The sequence below is a fragment of the Chelonoidis abingdonii genome, chromosome 2 (genome assembly GCF_003597395.2).
Source record: "Chelonoidis abingdonii isolate Lonesome George chromosome 2, CheloAbing_2.0, whole genome shotgun sequence".
Lineage (NCBI taxonomy): Eukaryota > Metazoa > Chordata > Testudines > Testudinidae > Chelonoidis > Chelonoidis abingdonii.
The window spans coordinates 285,742,455-285,759,772 of record NC_133770.1 but is presented as its reverse complement, the minus strand read 5'-3'; the positions used below and the strand labels follow the sequence as shown (position 1 = coordinate 285,759,772).

Genomic DNA, 17,318 nt, shown 5'->3' with positions numbered 1-17,318 from the left:
TTTGCATGGTCTCTGTCTGGTTCTGTAATTGTTTCTGTCTGCTGTATAATTAATTTTGTTGGGTGTAAACCAATGAAGGTGGTGGGGTATAATTAGTTAAATAACCATGTTACAATATGTTAGGATTGGTTAGTTAAATTTCAGTAAAATGATTGGTTAAGGAATAGCTAAGCAAAACTCAGGTTTTATTATATAGTCTACAGTCAATCAGGAAGTAAGGGTGGGGGAAATGGGAACAGGGGAACAGGGACTGGGGGAATTGGGATCATGTTTAGCTAAAGAGGGAAATGGGAACAGGGGATGGGAAAAGGAACAGGGACACAGGTAAGGCTCTGTGGTGTCAGAGCTGGGAAGGAGGACACTAAGGAAGGAAACTGGAATCATGCTTTCTGGAAGTTCACCCCAATAAACACTGAATTGTTTGCGCCTTTGGACTTCGGGTGTTGTTGCTCTCTGTTCATGCAAGAAGGACCAGGGAAGTGAGAAGGTGAAGGAATAAGCCCCCTAACAAGCATACCATATCTGAATGCGCTCTGTCTTTCTTTGCATCTGCTTTTCTGGAGTCTGCATCCCATCCCATCTCATTGTTTACATGGATTAGTTGCAAGCCAACAGACGGACAGTAAGCCAATGAGCAGCCACCCTAAAAATAAGGTCCCAAACTACAGTTCAGTCCAAATCCCGTTTCTCAGAGCCAGCTCTATGAACACAAACAAAATTCGAAAACAAGAGCAAAGCTACTCAGAACATAAAGGTTACACCCACCAAAAGCCATTCCAGCAGTCAGAAAGCTGAGGGGGGAGAAGATTAACCAACCCCAGGTAACTAGCATTATAGCAGCTTCACCTTTGCTTTTATAGCCCCACTCCTGATCACCCATGTGATAATCAGGACACCTAGGCATCTCCTTGTCACCCATGCACACTGCGGCTTAAGGGGAATCTTTAAACCTTGTCCCAATGACATGGTACAGAAGGGGACTATTGCACAGATTGCTTTTTTCTTTCAAGGCTGCAAACACTGGAATAAGAAATGGCAGCTTTTCCAAACTTGCATCGCAGGGAGCCAAACAAATTAGGCCACTCTTAGGAAAAGGTTGCCTAGTGCTGAAAATCCAGAAGGCTGGTATTTGAGCAACCTGATACTGCTGACCCAGCACATTCAGAGCCAGCTTGTCAGACTCTCTAGGGACGCTTGCAGTGGTGCTGCTTTGGGCACTGAAGCAAAGAGCTTTTAAGAATGTGTCTGAAGGAGAGGGAGGTGGAGGAGGCCTTGCTTACTAGGTGCTGCCTCTTGGCTTGTACATGAAAGGAACAGAGAGGAAACCTACTTCAAAAAACTGCTCTTATGACATTGCCTTTAAATGGCCCCTGGTTTGAAGTACAGATTTCTTCATGATGCTAAAGCAGCAAAGAGTCCTGTGGCACCTTATAGACTAATAGATGTATTGGAGCATGAGCTTTCGTGGGTGAATACCCACTTCATTGGATGCATGTGGTTGGAAGTGGATATTCACCCATGAAAGCTCATGCTCCAATACGTCTGTCAGTCTATAAGGTGCCACAGGATTCTTTGCTGCTTTTACAGATCCAGACTAACACGGCTACCCCTCTGATACTTAACTTCATGATGCTACAAATTCTTGCCCTCCCCCTAGAAGGAGAGAGTCCCCCCACTCCCCTCAGGAAAATGGGAACAAAACCAATTCTGATGAACTCCTGGCAATGCAGAAGCTAAGGGCAAAAGACCACAAGCTTCCAAGATGACTTGCTGGATTAGCCATTGTAGAAAACTAGTGGCTAGACTAGCACTGGTGATTAGAGAAAGACGGTGGGTGAGGTAATATCTTTCATACGACCAGTTTCTGCTGGTGAGAGAGACAAGCTCTTACACAGAGATTTTCCGAAGAGCTTGAAAGCTTGTCTCTCTCTCACCAACAGAAGCTGGTCTAATAAAGGATATTACCTCACCCACCTAGTGTCTGTAATATCCTGTGGCCAATATGGCTACAACACTGCATATCACTGGTGATGACAATCATGACTACTTCCTTGCTAATGCCAAAGAAACACGTGCTAATCTGATTAGTTGTTCCTCTGTAGTTTAACTTCCAAAAGGTCTTCTTTTACATTAATTGTATGTGCACTGATGCCTTCGCTTGGGTTTTCTGTGGGGACTGATTATTGCACCTCTGGATCTAAAACCACAAGCTGCTAACTGCTTGACCAGGTGCATTAGCTTTGAGGCAGTAGTAAACTTATAAACCACTATAAGTGATCTAGCCACTAGAAGGAGACAAAGAGGACGTAGGATTTGCAAGATTCAATTTTAATCTATAAAGGTTGGAAAAGGTCTATAAGGTGTATCAGTGGATACGCTGAAATCAACAACAACAAAAAATAATCGATAACAGTCAGCAGGAGTGCAACCTCCCCCTGCACCTACACCTGCAGGGTTCAGGAGTCAGTGGCCCCACAGCAGGGCAGGGAGCCTTCTGCAGCCCTGCTGTTGTGGACCTGCTCTCTCTCTCTCTCTCTCTCACTCACTCACTAGCTGGGAGTGCAGGAGATCTCTGCTCTGCCCTGCCAGGACCTGCTCACTCACTCTTGTGACAGCAGAGCTGCAGAGAGTTCCCTGCGGGGCCACTGACACAGAGTCCCTGCAGGTGCAAGGTACAGTGGGAAGGCTGCAATCCTGGCAGGGTAGAGCAAAGACTCCGGGCCAAGACTACAAGAAGGAGGAAGACGAACCCCCAGCTGGAACCATTCAGTAGTGTGGTGTCCTCCCGTGTGGTGGTGGGGGGTTTGTCCAAACTGCTGACACCCTGCAGAAACTTAAATTAAAATAGATAAAAATAAAAATCTGTTTTCCCATCAAAATTAAAAATAATAATAATTGGATTCTTCCAGGCCTAGACATGTGCTAGCCTGTTGTTGCTGAATGGCCCAGGGGATTGTTAAGGAAACAGAGCCTTTCACTTCTAGGTTCAGTAGTAAGCAGAAACCAATGGGTGGGGCAGCATGGTCTGGAACAGGGGCAGTCAGTTGTTTTTTATCAAGGTCCAAATTTCTTGGTCAAGGTATAGTCAAGTGACTCCAGAGAAACATTTTTCACACTGCAATAATTATAAAAATGATAATAATAAGTGAATAAAAAGATTTTGCGGTCTGTTCAAAAGTGTTTGATGGTCCGGATTTGGCCTGCGGTCCACCTATTGACTACCTCTGATCTGGAGGAATGAATGCAGAGTTGGGTCTTCAGATGAAGCTTTCAGCAAATCTCTTCACCCTTTTGGTTGCGTTTTCCACTGCAGAGGGATATGGCTCCGAGCCTGCTCTAATAGGACATGGCATGGATTAATGAGTTAATGTTTCTAGGAGCTCTGTATAAACGCCAGCTATTGTCATTACATAACAGTGGTTCAGTGACCCACATCTAATGAGCTGGTGTTCATATTTCATGCCTCCACCTCACTGACATATTTGCTGGCATTCTCAGAAGAAAGGCTAAGGATCAAATGGGCATCAATGCAGCTCTCCTATATCACATGGCAGGGGGTAGCTTTGTACCTGTGGGGGCACATGAATGAGGCACATGAATAGCAGTGTCACTTCCTATGCTGTACCTGGCTGCTGGCTAGAGTGCACTTCTGTTTCCTGGGCTGTCAGGTTGGCACCCCTACTCTACCATGGTTCCATGTCCCACTGGTGACATTGGCTGGCAACTCCTCCATGGAACTGTGAGCACGGTGTGTGGTTGGCATGGTTCATCAATGCCCCAGACACATGACCCTTCTGCAGAGAGACCCTACCTGCAATACTCCTGTCATAAACAGATAAGAAAAGTTAATAGCACAGAAGTACTTTATATCTCTTTGACTATAAAGGGTTAACAAGTTCAGTAAGCCTGGCTGTCACCTGACCAGAGAACCAATCAGGAGACAAATCTTGAGGGAGGGAAGTTTCTGTGTGTGCTGTTAGATTTGGTTGTTGTTCACTCTGCGGGCTCAGAGAGACCAGACGTGCAACCAGGTTTCTCTCCAATCTCCCTGATACAGGTTCTTATAGATTCAAAAATAGTAAGTACTAGATAGATAAAGCGAGTTAGGCTTATGTTTGTTTCCTTTATTTGCAAATGTGCATTTGGCTGGAAGGATTTTAATTGTGTATTTGGCTGAGGAGTTCAAGATTTAGTATTTTGCTGAAAGGATTTTAATGTGTACTTGATACTTAGGCTGGGAGGGTATACCCAGTGCCTATAGCTAAAAAAACCCTGTACTATTCCTTTAAATTTACAAAGATATTTTTACTGGTTTTTCTCATCTTAATTAAAGCTTTCTTGTTAAGAACCTGATGTTTTTTATTCTGTGAGACGCCCAGGGGACTGGGTCTGGATTCACCAGGAATTGTGGGGAGAAGGAGGAAGTGGGAGAGAGAGGGTAATTTCTCTCTGTGGTAGGATACTTGTCTCTCTCAGGGAGAGTCTGGGAGGGGGAAAGAGAAGGAGGGAGGAAGGTGAATTTTCCTCTCTGTTTTGTGATTCAAAAAGTTTGAATCACAGTGATCTTCCAGGGTAATCCAGGAAGGGGAAGCCTGGGAGAGGCAACGGTGGGGGAAAGGGTTTTCTTTCCTTGTGTTGAGATCCAGAGCGTCTGGGTCTTGGGGGTCCCCGGGCAAGGTTTTGGGGGGACCAGAGTGTACCAGGCACTGGAATTCCTGGTTGGTGGCAGTGCTACAGGTTCTAAGCTGGTGATTAAGCTTAGAGGAATTCATGCTGGTACCCCATCTTTTGGACGCTAAAGTTCAGAGTGGGGAATTGTACCATGACAACTCCAGATTGCAATTTTCTGTTTAGCCTGCATTGCTCCCCACATCTTTTCCTCTAGGCACACTCCATCTGTGGTGTCACCAAGTCGCAAGAACTCCCCTTCAGCCTCCTCCTGACACTGGCCAAGATGTCCATCCATCAGTCCAGGAGGAAACTCCATGAGGTTGTTCTCTGGGACCTTTCATGCATCTGCGCAGAGCTCTTCTCAGGAGCATCCACTGACATCTTGGACTGTCTCAGGACGGCAGGCATTATCCAGAGTTCTCTGCCTGGTGCCCTCCCTCTAGATCCCTCATTTTGACCCTGTGACATGTACCCCCATCACTTTTTTTTTCATTTCTTACACTCCCTTGATTTGTTGATTGCTGGGTTCTGTATCTCCTCCCTCACCTGCATGGGTGGGGCTTTTCTTGCTTTGATGGGCTTTGCCCATCAATCCCATTTATTAAGGAGGCCGGCACCTCTCATACCCATTTTAAAAATAAATAGACCTGTAAGAGAGAGTGGGGGGCTTTCAGTTCTGTTAAACTGCTTTGCTGGTGGATTTAATAATCTGAACATTTGGAATGAGTTTATTTCATGGAGAGAAATTGCAGGAGAGAGCAGTATCACTTCACTGTAGAATTTGGGCACTCTCTAGTGGGTAAAACAAAGCACACTCTACTCAGTGGGTTTTGAGATTTTTAGAGGAAATGCAATAAAAATATCATTATGCAGTTTAGTTTATCTTTAAGCTGCACATTAAGAGACTCACGACTCCTGCCAATGGCCACTCTGGTGGTCCACTACTGCATGGGCCTCTGATTACATCACAATTTAGGTCCACCCCTTCTGGGGTAACAGAGTCTAACTATAAGTTGATGACTCTCTCTTGTGCTGGGCTCCAGCCAATCTGCAGGAACTGGTCTGGTAACTCGAGGGCAGGTATATAAGCTCGCAGGAGGAATAGCAACTCAGTCTGCTCACTGTCACTCTAGGGCAGTGATTCTCAACTCATGGCCCATGAGCCACAAGTGGCCCAGTTAGCACACAGCTGTGACCCAGCTCAGCTGTGTGCTAAATGCCACAGGATCCATGGCAGGGTCGGGCAGCCAGCTGCTGCCCAGGCCAGCTCGGTGTGGTACGGAGTCCCTGCAGGGTCTGGGTCCTGGCTTCCCCCCGGCTCCCCCTCAGCAGGGTCCGGCCAACCAGCAGGGATCAGGGGTCCCCATACAGCAGGGTCCAGGATCATGGTCCCTGCCCCCCGCTCCACACCCAGCTCTCTGCTCCTGCCCCCATTCTGTGGAGGGGTCTCTGGATGGAAGGTGCTGAGCGTAGGGGTTTGTGGGAGAGGTTGGTGGGGGGCCCGTGGTTCTCAACATGTGGCCCGGGTAACATTTTGGAGGCCACATACGTGGCCCACAATGGTAAATAGGTTGAGAACCTCTGCTCTAGGGCTTGGCACTCTCGTCTGCCTGACAGTGGTAACAGACTCCCCAAGCCTTGCTCTCACTCCAGCCCTGTTCCTAATCTTGCTCCAGCCCTTCTCTCACTCCAGCGCCACTCTGGACTCGAGTCTGGGCTCTGATCTCTGGCACCAACCAGTAGGCCCAGCTGCCACAGCTCCAGCTGCTAGCGATGACCATCCTCATGTGTTTCTGACACCAACAAATAAAAGTCCAGTGTCCTTATATCAGGTCTCTGGCTCGAAATCTGGGCCCTATGGTTCTTGCATTCCCTTGGCTCAGGGCTTCCATTGTCCTTATCCCCTTATCTCTGTGTGGGGGCTTCACACTACCACTTCTGTTGCTTGGTAGGGGAACACAGGCCTTTCCCATACACCAGGTTCCAGTCCAGGGTCCCAATAGCCAGCAGCCAAGGTCTGCTCCACAAAATTCCTTGCTGCTGCCTCCCTGGACCTCTTCCTACCCAGATTTTCTTAGACCTTCTCCACACAACCTCTAAATTCCCCCTTGTCTCATGCCAGGTTACCCCTGGAAGTCCCCAGGAGAATCTCAAAGTACCAGCTTAAGCCAATTTTCAACCTTCTCAGGATTGACTTTTCATCCCTCTCTTCTGCGGTTTCCCCTGCTTTGTTCCTTAACTGAACACTTCCCAGGGCTGTCTCCCTGGACGTCCAAATCCTGCCTTTCAGGGCACACCACCAGAGCCTTCTCCATCCTAGTGACTGCTCCATGCCTCCCCTCCCCTTCGCCAGCCTCCTCTACTCAGGGTAGGATCCTAGGGCTTACTTTCCCCCTGAGTTTTCTCCCCACAACCTCTCGAGTTACAGAGAGGGACAGCAGAGTTCCTGCCTCTCCTGCTTACAGTCCCTTTCTTTCTTCTTTTCTTTTCCTGACATTTTATGGTTCGGCAGCCTCAGCATGAGAGGCTATGACTGCAACCTACCACAGTTTTCACCCTGTCCTGCATCCTTTCAAAATACACAGTAATGCTGTTTTAATGCTACCCCACCTTCCCCGTTCTCTCACCAGTCCTTTCAAACTATATTCTTTCACCTTGAGGCATCTCAGTTCTCCGTAAAGAGAATCTTTCTTTTTGCATAATTCTCCCTGCATTGCCACAGCAGATGGTCAACTGTTTCTTTAAATTTGCATGTTTCGCACAACCCATCTTTGTGCACATTTAGTAGATAAAAATTACCATTTAGGCCACCATGGCCTGTTAGCACTCTAAATATAGCTATGGTGCTTCTTAGACTTTAAGGTCAGAAGGGACCAATATGATCATCTAGTCTGACCTCTTGCACAAAGCAGGCCACAGAATCCTACCCATCCACTTCTATAACAAACTCCTAACCTATGTCTGAGTTACTGAAGTCTTCAAATTGTGGTTTGAAGACCTCAAGCTGCGGAGAATCCACCAGCAAGTGACCCACGCCCCATGCTGCAGAGGAAGGCGAAAAACCTCCAGGGCCTCTGCCAATCTGCCCCGGAGGAAAATTCCTTCCCGACCCCAAATATGGCGATCAGCTAAACCCTGAGCATGTGGGCAAGACTCACCAGCCAGCACTCAGGAAAGAATTCTCTGCAGTAACTCAGATCCCATCCCATCTAACATCCCATCACAGACCACTGGGCATACTTACCTGCTGATAATCAAAGATCAATTGCCAAAATTAAGCTATCCCATCATACTATCCCTTCCATAAACTTTTCGCATAACTGGGAAGTATAACATTATCCTTAAGTCTAGGACATATCTCAGAGAACATTTGTCCTTTTGTCTCTTTGCACTGTCTTCATAGTTAAGAACGATATTTTGTTCTCGTTCCTGCTCTCTGAGGTTCCCTTACTGATTGCTGTTATACTCAGAGTCAGACAGGACAGCAATTGTAGCTGGGCATACGTTCCTTAGCCAGGTCAGTGCCAGCAGTATGCCCATGTATTCGGCCATCATAATGGCCACCAAATTGGATAGTCTCGTAGATCTCTTAATTCCAAATTCAGGGATACAAAAGGCCATTCCCACACTACCGGTGTTGTCATCTTTAGATCTGTCAATACAGAATAGACGGTGCTGATCTCATTTGCCATATATAAACTCATAAATTGTATCCGTCATTGTTATGCTGTCTGGAGTGGTTCACAACCATGAGTGCCAGCCTCAGGGCAGACTGTTAAAAAGCAGAGCAGAAACTCCAAACTGCTTGTAAACTCTAATTAGATTTCACCAGCCCCATCACAAGTGTGAACTCCTAAAGCTCTCTAATAGTCTTACCATGGAGTCACAGATGGTCCGCTTGGGCATTCCAGTCTATCTTGCCACTCAGGCAAGCTGGAGTATGTGATAGATAGTCACTTACACCAAAAAAATCACAGTAATAATCAGATTGCTCCCAGTCCCACAAGACCAGTCACTTACCCCATGTCAGTTGTGCTCAGATCTCAAACCAAGGCCAACACCTGTAGCCAATCCTATAATTAACTAACAATTTATTAACTAAGATAAGAAATGAGAATTATTTACAAGATTAAGCAGGAAAGCATACACACAAGTGAGGTACAATCTTAAATTCAAAAGGTAATTGAAGTTTCTACCGTAAGCAAGTTTTTATGTCCTTTGGGCTAAGCAGCTTGGGGATTGCTTGCTTATGTCTAGGAATCTGTGCCCCTCAGAGGTCAGACAGCATAAAGAGGCCTCAATTTCTTCTGATTGAGGATTTTTATTCCCCCCTTTCTCTATAGAGTCCAAGCTGATGGGACAAGTGCTCCTAGACATAACGTATTCATGGGTGGGTGAGGGGAGCAGTCAAAGTCTCTGCTTCACAATTGCCCATTTGGATTCAGTAGTCTTTCCTGGTGGGCAGAAAATACCACTTTTGGGGGTAAACTAATATTTCACATTTGGTAATGCTTCTCCCCTGAGTGTGGGGAATTTATAGTCTTAAATATTTTTATGGTTACAGAGCAAACACTTAAACATTACGTTAGAACATGGGATGCAAATATTATAAGTAGAATTAATACAGTCAGCATCCTACAAGCATTCCATAAAGTCTAAACACTAAACACATGGGTATAACTCTAACATCTATTTTGATAATGCCAACATACAGATAGGGCCGGCTCCAGGCACCAGCCCAGCAAGCAGGTGCTTGGGGTGGCCAAAGGGAAGGGACGGCATTCGAGCTCTTCGGCGGCAATTCGGCGGCGGGTCCCTCAGTCCCTCTCAGAGGGAAGGACCTGCCAACGAATTCCCGCCGAAGAAGAAAGCGTCATGGTGGAACTGCCGCCGATTGCGATCGCGGCTTTTTTTTTTTCCCCACCACTTGGGGCAGCAAAAACCCTGGAGCTCGCCCTGCATACAGGTGAGCCACACTGGTTTCCAGCTATGCGATTGTAAGTGTTCAGTGAGGCCTAAGGACCTTGGCATGAGCTGGCACCTGGTCTGCCAGCATCACAGTCATATATGGTGGTTCTGATTTTTCCTTTGTCTTACCATAATATTCCAAATCCACAACTAGAGAAACAACTGTCCAGGTACAGTTTGACTGCTCGTAACTGAAGATTTCAATTTCTTCCAGTCCTTCCTTTTCACTCACTTCCCACTCTCCCCCACCTTTTGACCCTGTTAGGATGTGGGAGTACATGGCATCCAGTTACATCATGTCTATTTACTTCCCAACCATCTTCATATATTTGTTTATTACTCTTATCTTCACTGTTTCCATTAACCTTAGCCCCAAAGGTTAAATCTAACAATTTCATCCTTCAATGTATGGGCATTTCTCCGGTAGCTCCCTGCTTCACACACAATAGGGCTGTAGTATTGTACTACATGGGATTAACCAGAGTTTGGGTTTGGATCAACTCTTATTGTTTAACTGTTGATTTCAAAGCTGAATATTTCAAAGGTTTGGCCTCCATAATCTGTAACTGGTTTTATTAGTGCCCTATTCAGCATCATCCGTGAGTTCTTATCCCTTGTTCCCAGCAATACTTTTAAGCAGATTCATCTTCTTTTTATTAATTATATTAATTATATGACCCTTCCAAATTAGTTTATCAAACACAAGTCCTAAGAATGTAAAATTTGGAACTATCTGAATTTTCTCTGCATAGAAATGGAGGTTTCATGCTACCCCAGTCTTTCTGTGAAGATCCAGTCCTTTTCTGCTCTTTACTTGCTCAGTTTATTTATATTAACCACCCAGCTTCTTCTGCAGCTGGGCTTCATCATTAATTAAGCCTCATCCACCTTCCAGGTGCAGCCAGTTAGCATAATTGACCTCTCAGGCCCATATCAATCCTATCAAAGCCTGTGTGGGTTACACACCCCCTTATATCTGCATTACAAAAAAAGGACAACACTCAAATTTTCAGTGCAAACAAGGGTTTGTGAATTATTAATATCTTCATGGGCTTTTGACCTTCTTTGTAAAGTGCTTTGAGATCTGCTCATAAAAAGCACTAGATGATATTATTGGTGCCAAAATGTTAATTGCACAGAAATGTTAACTTAGTGTTTCGTGGTTTTCAATACATGCCAAGTGGATTTGCTTTGTTGTTACTACAATGCCATTTTATTAGCAATGATTATTCTATGCACTTCTAAAGTGCCCGTCATGGTGTAACACCGAAACACAGGTAATACCCACAGATGGAACATCTCAATGAGAGGATCTCCTCCTTCCACAGAACTCCTTGTCTGAGGGGTCAAAGTCAACGATAGAATGACTGTCTTCACCTTTCCCATACTGTGAACCGCTTTTCCATACCACGACCCCCAAACCTTGGGATTGACCCATGCTCCTCTTCCCACTTAACAATATGGGAAGGACATGGTAGTCTTGACCCTAACACTGTCTGTGACTCCCCCTGGTTCAGAACCCTTGATCCCAGTGACATTGCATCTCACTCTGATCATGGAGGGTGATCCCTTTCAGACCTTTGTGGGTTTTTTAAAAATCATCTCTTTTTAAGTGGATACAGTGGTAACGATGCCCAATTTCTCCTTTTATGTTAATCCAGATTTCTGATAGTTCTGGGGTGTTTGATCTTAGCCGTCCTAACAACTTTCAAGGAATATGAAACTGTTTCAGGAGACTGGCTGCTGCTGTTGGTAAGTAGACTGGGACTGCAATGTCATGCTGTCAACCTTCTTGGATTAAATTCAGCAACGATGAAAACTCATTACCATTGGTGACTCCACACTCTTCAGGGTCCCAGACTCACTACAGGGCAGGCTCATTTAGGTGGCAAGAAGTCCACAGCATTTACTGAGGCACTTCCCCACATCCCTCCTAGGCTGGGGTTCTGCAATAGGCATGGTAGGTCCCTTACGTCTCTCTCAGGCTGCTCAGCCTGTGCCAATAGTCCATTTATAATCAGGCAAAGAAAAGTAATCCCAAAACTAACTCAGTAGTCCTGAGCCAGGCCTACTTCCCCTAGCAGTCTCTGGCAGGCTGTGGCCTTTGCAGGGGCCCTGGGTTGTTCCTTTTCCTCACGGAGCAAAGAATAGGAGGTCTGTTCTCCTTTCGACCAACAAGCACATGAGCTCGTCTCCTCCCCTTTACATGCCCCTTCATTACCTGACAGCAAGTGCAGGTGTGGCTGGGCAGGGCTGAATGGGCCCACAGCAGCTCATTAACCCTTGAGGGCTCAATGGGGGGTTGGTATATCCCATCACACTATGTGATTTAGTGGCCTGTGTGCAAAAGCTGCTGGTCTTCAAGCAGTAACTGTATTTTTGTGTACAGTTGAATGCCTGAGGTATTGTCAGCACTCAATAGATTTTAACAACCCTGGGAGTAGGAGGAAATAGTGGATGGGGGAAAATTGTAGATCCTATAATTTTAGGATTGGATTTTCAATAACAGCCAGTCATTGTTGGCCTAATTGTGATCCCACTGAGGTAATTGGTAACTAAAATCCAACCCTAGAGGTATGTCTAAATTTCAGTTTCCCAGCCCAGGTGGAAAATTTCCACTAGTGGGGCTTGTGTTAGTGCGCTAGAAACAGCAGTGTGACAGCTCGGGTTCTCAAGCCCACCCCACCGTCTGGCTAGCTCGAGTCTCCGCTACAGACACAACACCCACACTGCTAGCATGAAACTGTCTACCCAGGCTGGGAGACTCGGTCCAGCTGCAATGCAGACATAACCCTTATAGTCTCTGCACAATTTTTACTTCAATCTGCAATATTCTGCTGATTTCAAGCTCTCATTAAAGGGATGCCATCAGCTTCAAAATCACACATCTGTCTGAAGAGATTGTACCTGGTAACGCTGTGAGCAATGGTTAAGATGACTAGCCTTCAAAGATTTGGAGAAAATAAATCCTGTTCTCTGGGGTTATTTTCAACTTATTTCAGAAGCCCGTCCACTGCTTAAGGATCCCTCCCCCACCCTAAGGGGAGGATCTACAGGACCTGAAAACCCAAGTTAGTCAGTTTCCTCTGTTGTTTGTGTGGGTCTTTCAGGGTATGTCTATGCTGTAATGAGACACTCACAGCTGGCTCCTGATAGCTGACTTGTGCTTGCAGGGATTGGGCTAAGAGGATGATTAACTGTGGTGTAGACATTCTGGATACAGCTGCAATATGAGCTCTGGGAACCTCCCACCTTTCAGAGTCCTAGAGCCCAGACCGCTGCCCAAACATAAACATCTCCACTGCACTTAAATAGCCTCTTAGCCCGTGCCCCATGAGCCTGAGTCAGCTGGCATGGGCCAGCTGCGGGGTTTTGATTGCAGTGTAGACACACCCTCACACAGCAGAAGGGAGAAAACAAATTAGGGTGACCAGATGTCCTGGTTTTATAGGGACCATCCTGATTTTGGGGTCTTTTTCTTATATAGGCTCCTATTACCCCCTGTCCCCTGTCCCGATTTATAACACTTGCTGTCTGGTCACCCTAAAACAAATATGATGCACAAACATTTGCCATAGCTTTAGCCCAGTTGTAGTAAATGAAACTACATTGAAATCATTTTGTAAGACTGATTAGACTTCAAGTTGATGGTGTCACTTTAACAAAAAGTATCTAGCATCAAAGTCCAGCCATCACAGTGTTATCAGAATGCTGCTGTGTTAGCCCAGCCCTGCATAAAACTGTCTCCCAGTGAACCATTGTAGCAGCAGTAGTGTTGGGAATTCCCCGTCTACCTCTCTGTTCCTCCCAGTGACATACAATGTGAAGTCTGACCTGAATTAAATGTGAATGTTATAAGAGATGATCATTTTTGTTCCTTTGTGATTTAGAAAGGGAGCTGAAGAAGTTTTATCCCGCCTCCCCCCAGCTTTCCACAATGTAGAGCGCAGAAATGGGCCTGTTGGGTGGAGGTGTAGTGTAATGTGCTGTGGCAGTCCTGCTCACCCTTGGGTGACAATTAGCCAGTGGTGCAAGTTAGAGCAGCCCCCAAGTTCAGCTGCAGAGGTGGTATAAAGCTGCCTTATGGGCTGGAGCATGTGAGGATTCAGCCCTTTGTTATGACACAGATAACGCAACGACACTATGTCTAAATCAAAACTCCGCTCCAAATTCACCCAAACACCAGATTCCAATTTCCTAGCTCATGTCATTTCAAAAAACCCAGATTATTTGTACATATACTATAGGGACATTCAGGGTCAGATTTTCAAAAGGGGTAAGCTCCCATCTGAGGACCTAAATGAAGTGGACACATTTTCAGAAATGCTCAGCACTCAGCTACTCCCTTTGAAAACAATGGAGAATTCCCGCTCTTCCATCACTGAGAACAATGAGAGATGCCATGTGCTGAGGTTTTTTTTGAAAATCTGGCTATATATATATAAAATAATAGACACATATGCGAACACACTGTTTGATCCAGCAAGCAATGCATGTCCAGAATTACTGCAAGCCTTGTTATGTGTCTAAGAGTATAATTTGTGTTTTTGATACAGGAAACATTTGCCATTTTCATCTTTGGAGCAGAGTTTGCCTTAAGAATCTGGGCTGCTGGGTGTTGTTGTCGCTATAAAGGATGGAGAGGGAGGCTCAAATTTGCCAGGAAGCCTTTGTGTATGTTGGGTAAGCACAATCTCTTTGATTGTTCTCCATATGTCTATCTTTTTCTGTGCATAGTCAGGTGTGATTGATGTCTAAAACCGCATGAATGACAAATACAAAGGCCACGTTTGCTAAGAGTTCTGCACTGTTTAGAAAGAATTATAAAGTACCTGAAAACCTGGATTCACTTGAGAACAGTGTTTATGGTTTGACAGAATTAGATACTTACAGTAGAATCTGCTCAGATGTTCTGCAGGATCTCAACAACTTTAATTCACACATTGTTATAGTTTGAAAAATCACTGCAAAATGGCACATCTTTACTAAACATATCTGTTCCCTTCATATCTTTGAGTTCTATCTGCTTACTTTACTGACACAAACAAGCTTTTACTGCAGTGTGGTCTAATGAGCACTGAAGTAGGAGTCGAGACATCTATTCCCAGCTCTGTTATATGAACTTGGGCCAGTTACTTCTCGCTCTGCCCATTTCCTCTGCCATGTCTTGTTGGTCTTGGCTGTTTAGAAATATAAGCTCTGCAGGGCAGGGGCTGGCACTCATGTTTTTGTGCAGCACTTTGCACGATAGGGTCTCAGTTGTGGCCTTCAGGTGCTATTGTAATACAAATCAATAATACTACTCATATTACTGTTTAAGGGCCAGAATAGCTTTGGGTAAGCAAGCTGGGGTTTGTTTTGTCTCACGTATAATCATTAAAATTGTCATCTAAATTGTAAGCACAGACTCTTTATTGATGTCAGTATAAGGAGCAAGAAGAGCTCAGTTGTATTTTAAAATCCTGGATTAGAAGAATCATCTCTTGATTTGTAAATTACACAAATTTGTTATAGAATTATTGGGAGAGAACGAATAAGAAACCCACATGGTGCCATTTCAAAGACAATTGATTCTAAACACACTTGAAAGATGGAGTAGCTAAGAGCCCTGAGAATGTTTCTGAGGGTATGGCTACATTAGAAATTTCAAAGCGCTGCCCTGGCAGAGCTGCGGGAGCGCTGCCACGGCAGCGCTTTGAAGTGTGAGTGTAGTCAGAGCTGCAGCGCTGGGAGAGAGCTCTCCCAGCGCTGCTTATAAACCACATCCCTTATGGGTGTAGCGTGCAGCGCTGGGAGCCATGCTCCCAGCGCTGCCGCCCTGATTACACTGACACTTTTCAGCGCTGCATCTTGCAGTGCTCAGGGGGGGTGTTTTTTCACACCTCTGAGCGCGAAAGTTGCAGCACTGTAAAGTGCCAGTGTAGCCAAGCCCTGACACAATTGTTACCTATTTCGACTTGGATAATTATGGGCTCATAAAGGTCCATAAATTTAAAAAAAGCAATCTGCATTTCAGATCTCTTTAGTTGATCAATAAATTGGGCCTGTCTCACTCACAAAAATAAACAGCACTGGCCTTAAGACGTTGACCTGGAAAGTCAGCCAAATTTCCAAAAACTAGGGGGCACCAGTAGAAAGAGGGGCTTCCTGTTCACTAACCACTATGTTTTGGTATTCCTGCTTTCATTATTTCCCACTTACCGAATATTTGTCCTCTGGTTTGTTTGTCCTTCTGATTTATTAGCCTGTATTTTGCAAGACGGACTCTTGTGTTATTTTCTGCCCCTTTCTCTTAACCAACTCAGAATGTGTCCCATGTCAAATGTGAGATGCAGAGATTACCCGGGTCCTAGATTGTGGCCAGTGCCACAAGCTGTGTTTGATTCACAGGTGCCTGTTTAATTGATTAGGGAAAGAGTTCACTAGTGCGTTTCAGATCTTTGCAGGGGATTTTACAGCACAAACAAATGGAATTAAGCAGCAGATGATGGTGTGACACTGCACCCTACATTAATCATAGTGGTATAATTATGATATGATTATGATGATGCATTTTACACAAGATGTGTCATGTGAGGTGTCATTGGAAAAGTTATGATTTGCTGAATGTAATTATTGTAGTTGTGTACATGTATCATTTTTGTACCTGGAGTTATGAATATTGACTATGTGTCTGTATTTCAAATGTGGTTACACCTCAGTGACACCCACTAAGCAACATGATTCCAGTCTAGAGCGCTGACTATGAGGGGCCTATTCAAGGTAATGGGCCACTAAGGGAAACTACAGGCCTTGGATGAAGCTTAGCCCCCACCTGGTGAGCCTTCTTGAGAACGCTTCAAACAGCCTATGGATAATGGCTGCTATGACTTAGCAAGGCACGCAAGGGCATGTGACCAGACCACATGACACAACTCCATTTTGGTACCTGTATTTTTCCACAAACTGGACTGGGAATTGAGCTTGGAACAAAGGGTTCCCACCATATGGAGAAACTATATAAGATGGGGAGTGACATAATGATTTGTCTTCATTCTTCCACAACTCAACATTGATCTGGAAGAACCTCTGAAAGACAAAGGACTTGGAATGGGGGAGGGGAACCAAGGCTGCACAGAAAATGCAGCCTGTACCTCAAGAATCTGCAAACCTGCTTGTATCATCAGTCAACATGAGATATTGTTGATTGAAATCCTGTCTCATATATTAGACTTAGTTGGCATTCTTGTTTAATTTCCTAGATAACCAGCTTTGATCTGTTTGTTATCACTTATAATCTCTTTAACTTTATCTTTCTGTAGTTAATAAACTTGTTTTGGGTTTTATCTTAACCAGTGTGTTTTAAGTGAAATGGTTGGGAAAATCTCAGCTCAATTAGCAAAGGCTTCGTGCATTTCTTTCCCATATCGAGGGGGAAGTAAACTGTATTAATGAGCTTGTGTTGTACAGATTCCTGTGCAGTGCAAGATGGTATAATTCTGGGTTTATACTCCAGGAGGGGTGCAACCTGGGGATTGGGTAAATTGGCTGGTGCTCCATTGTTGATCTACCAGTGGCTTAGGCAAAGCACTCAAGTAATTCAGTTGGGTGTGTGCCACCACCTGCTATTATGGGGGATAACAGTCCCTGGAGAGGCTGGCTGTGTATCATCAGCAGAGCAGCATGAGAAAGACCAACCC

The 17,318-nt window shown here is 45.1% G+C and overlaps 1 protein-coding gene across 1 annotated transcript in view; it reads left to right on the top strand.

The window, feature by feature from the left end:
- Nucleotides 1–17,318, top strand: part of KCNQ3 (potassium voltage-gated channel subfamily Q member 3) — a 279,453-nt gene that overhangs the window by 217,593 nt on the left and 44,542 nt on the right. The window contains exons 2-3 of the mRNA XM_032795047.2: nt 11,301–11,391; nt 14,196–14,322. Of these exons, the coding sequence (XP_032650938.1) occupies nt 11,301–11,391; nt 14,196–14,322 (218 nt within the window). The remainder of the gene's footprint in view (nt 1–11,300; nt 11,392–14,195; nt 14,323–17,318) is intronic.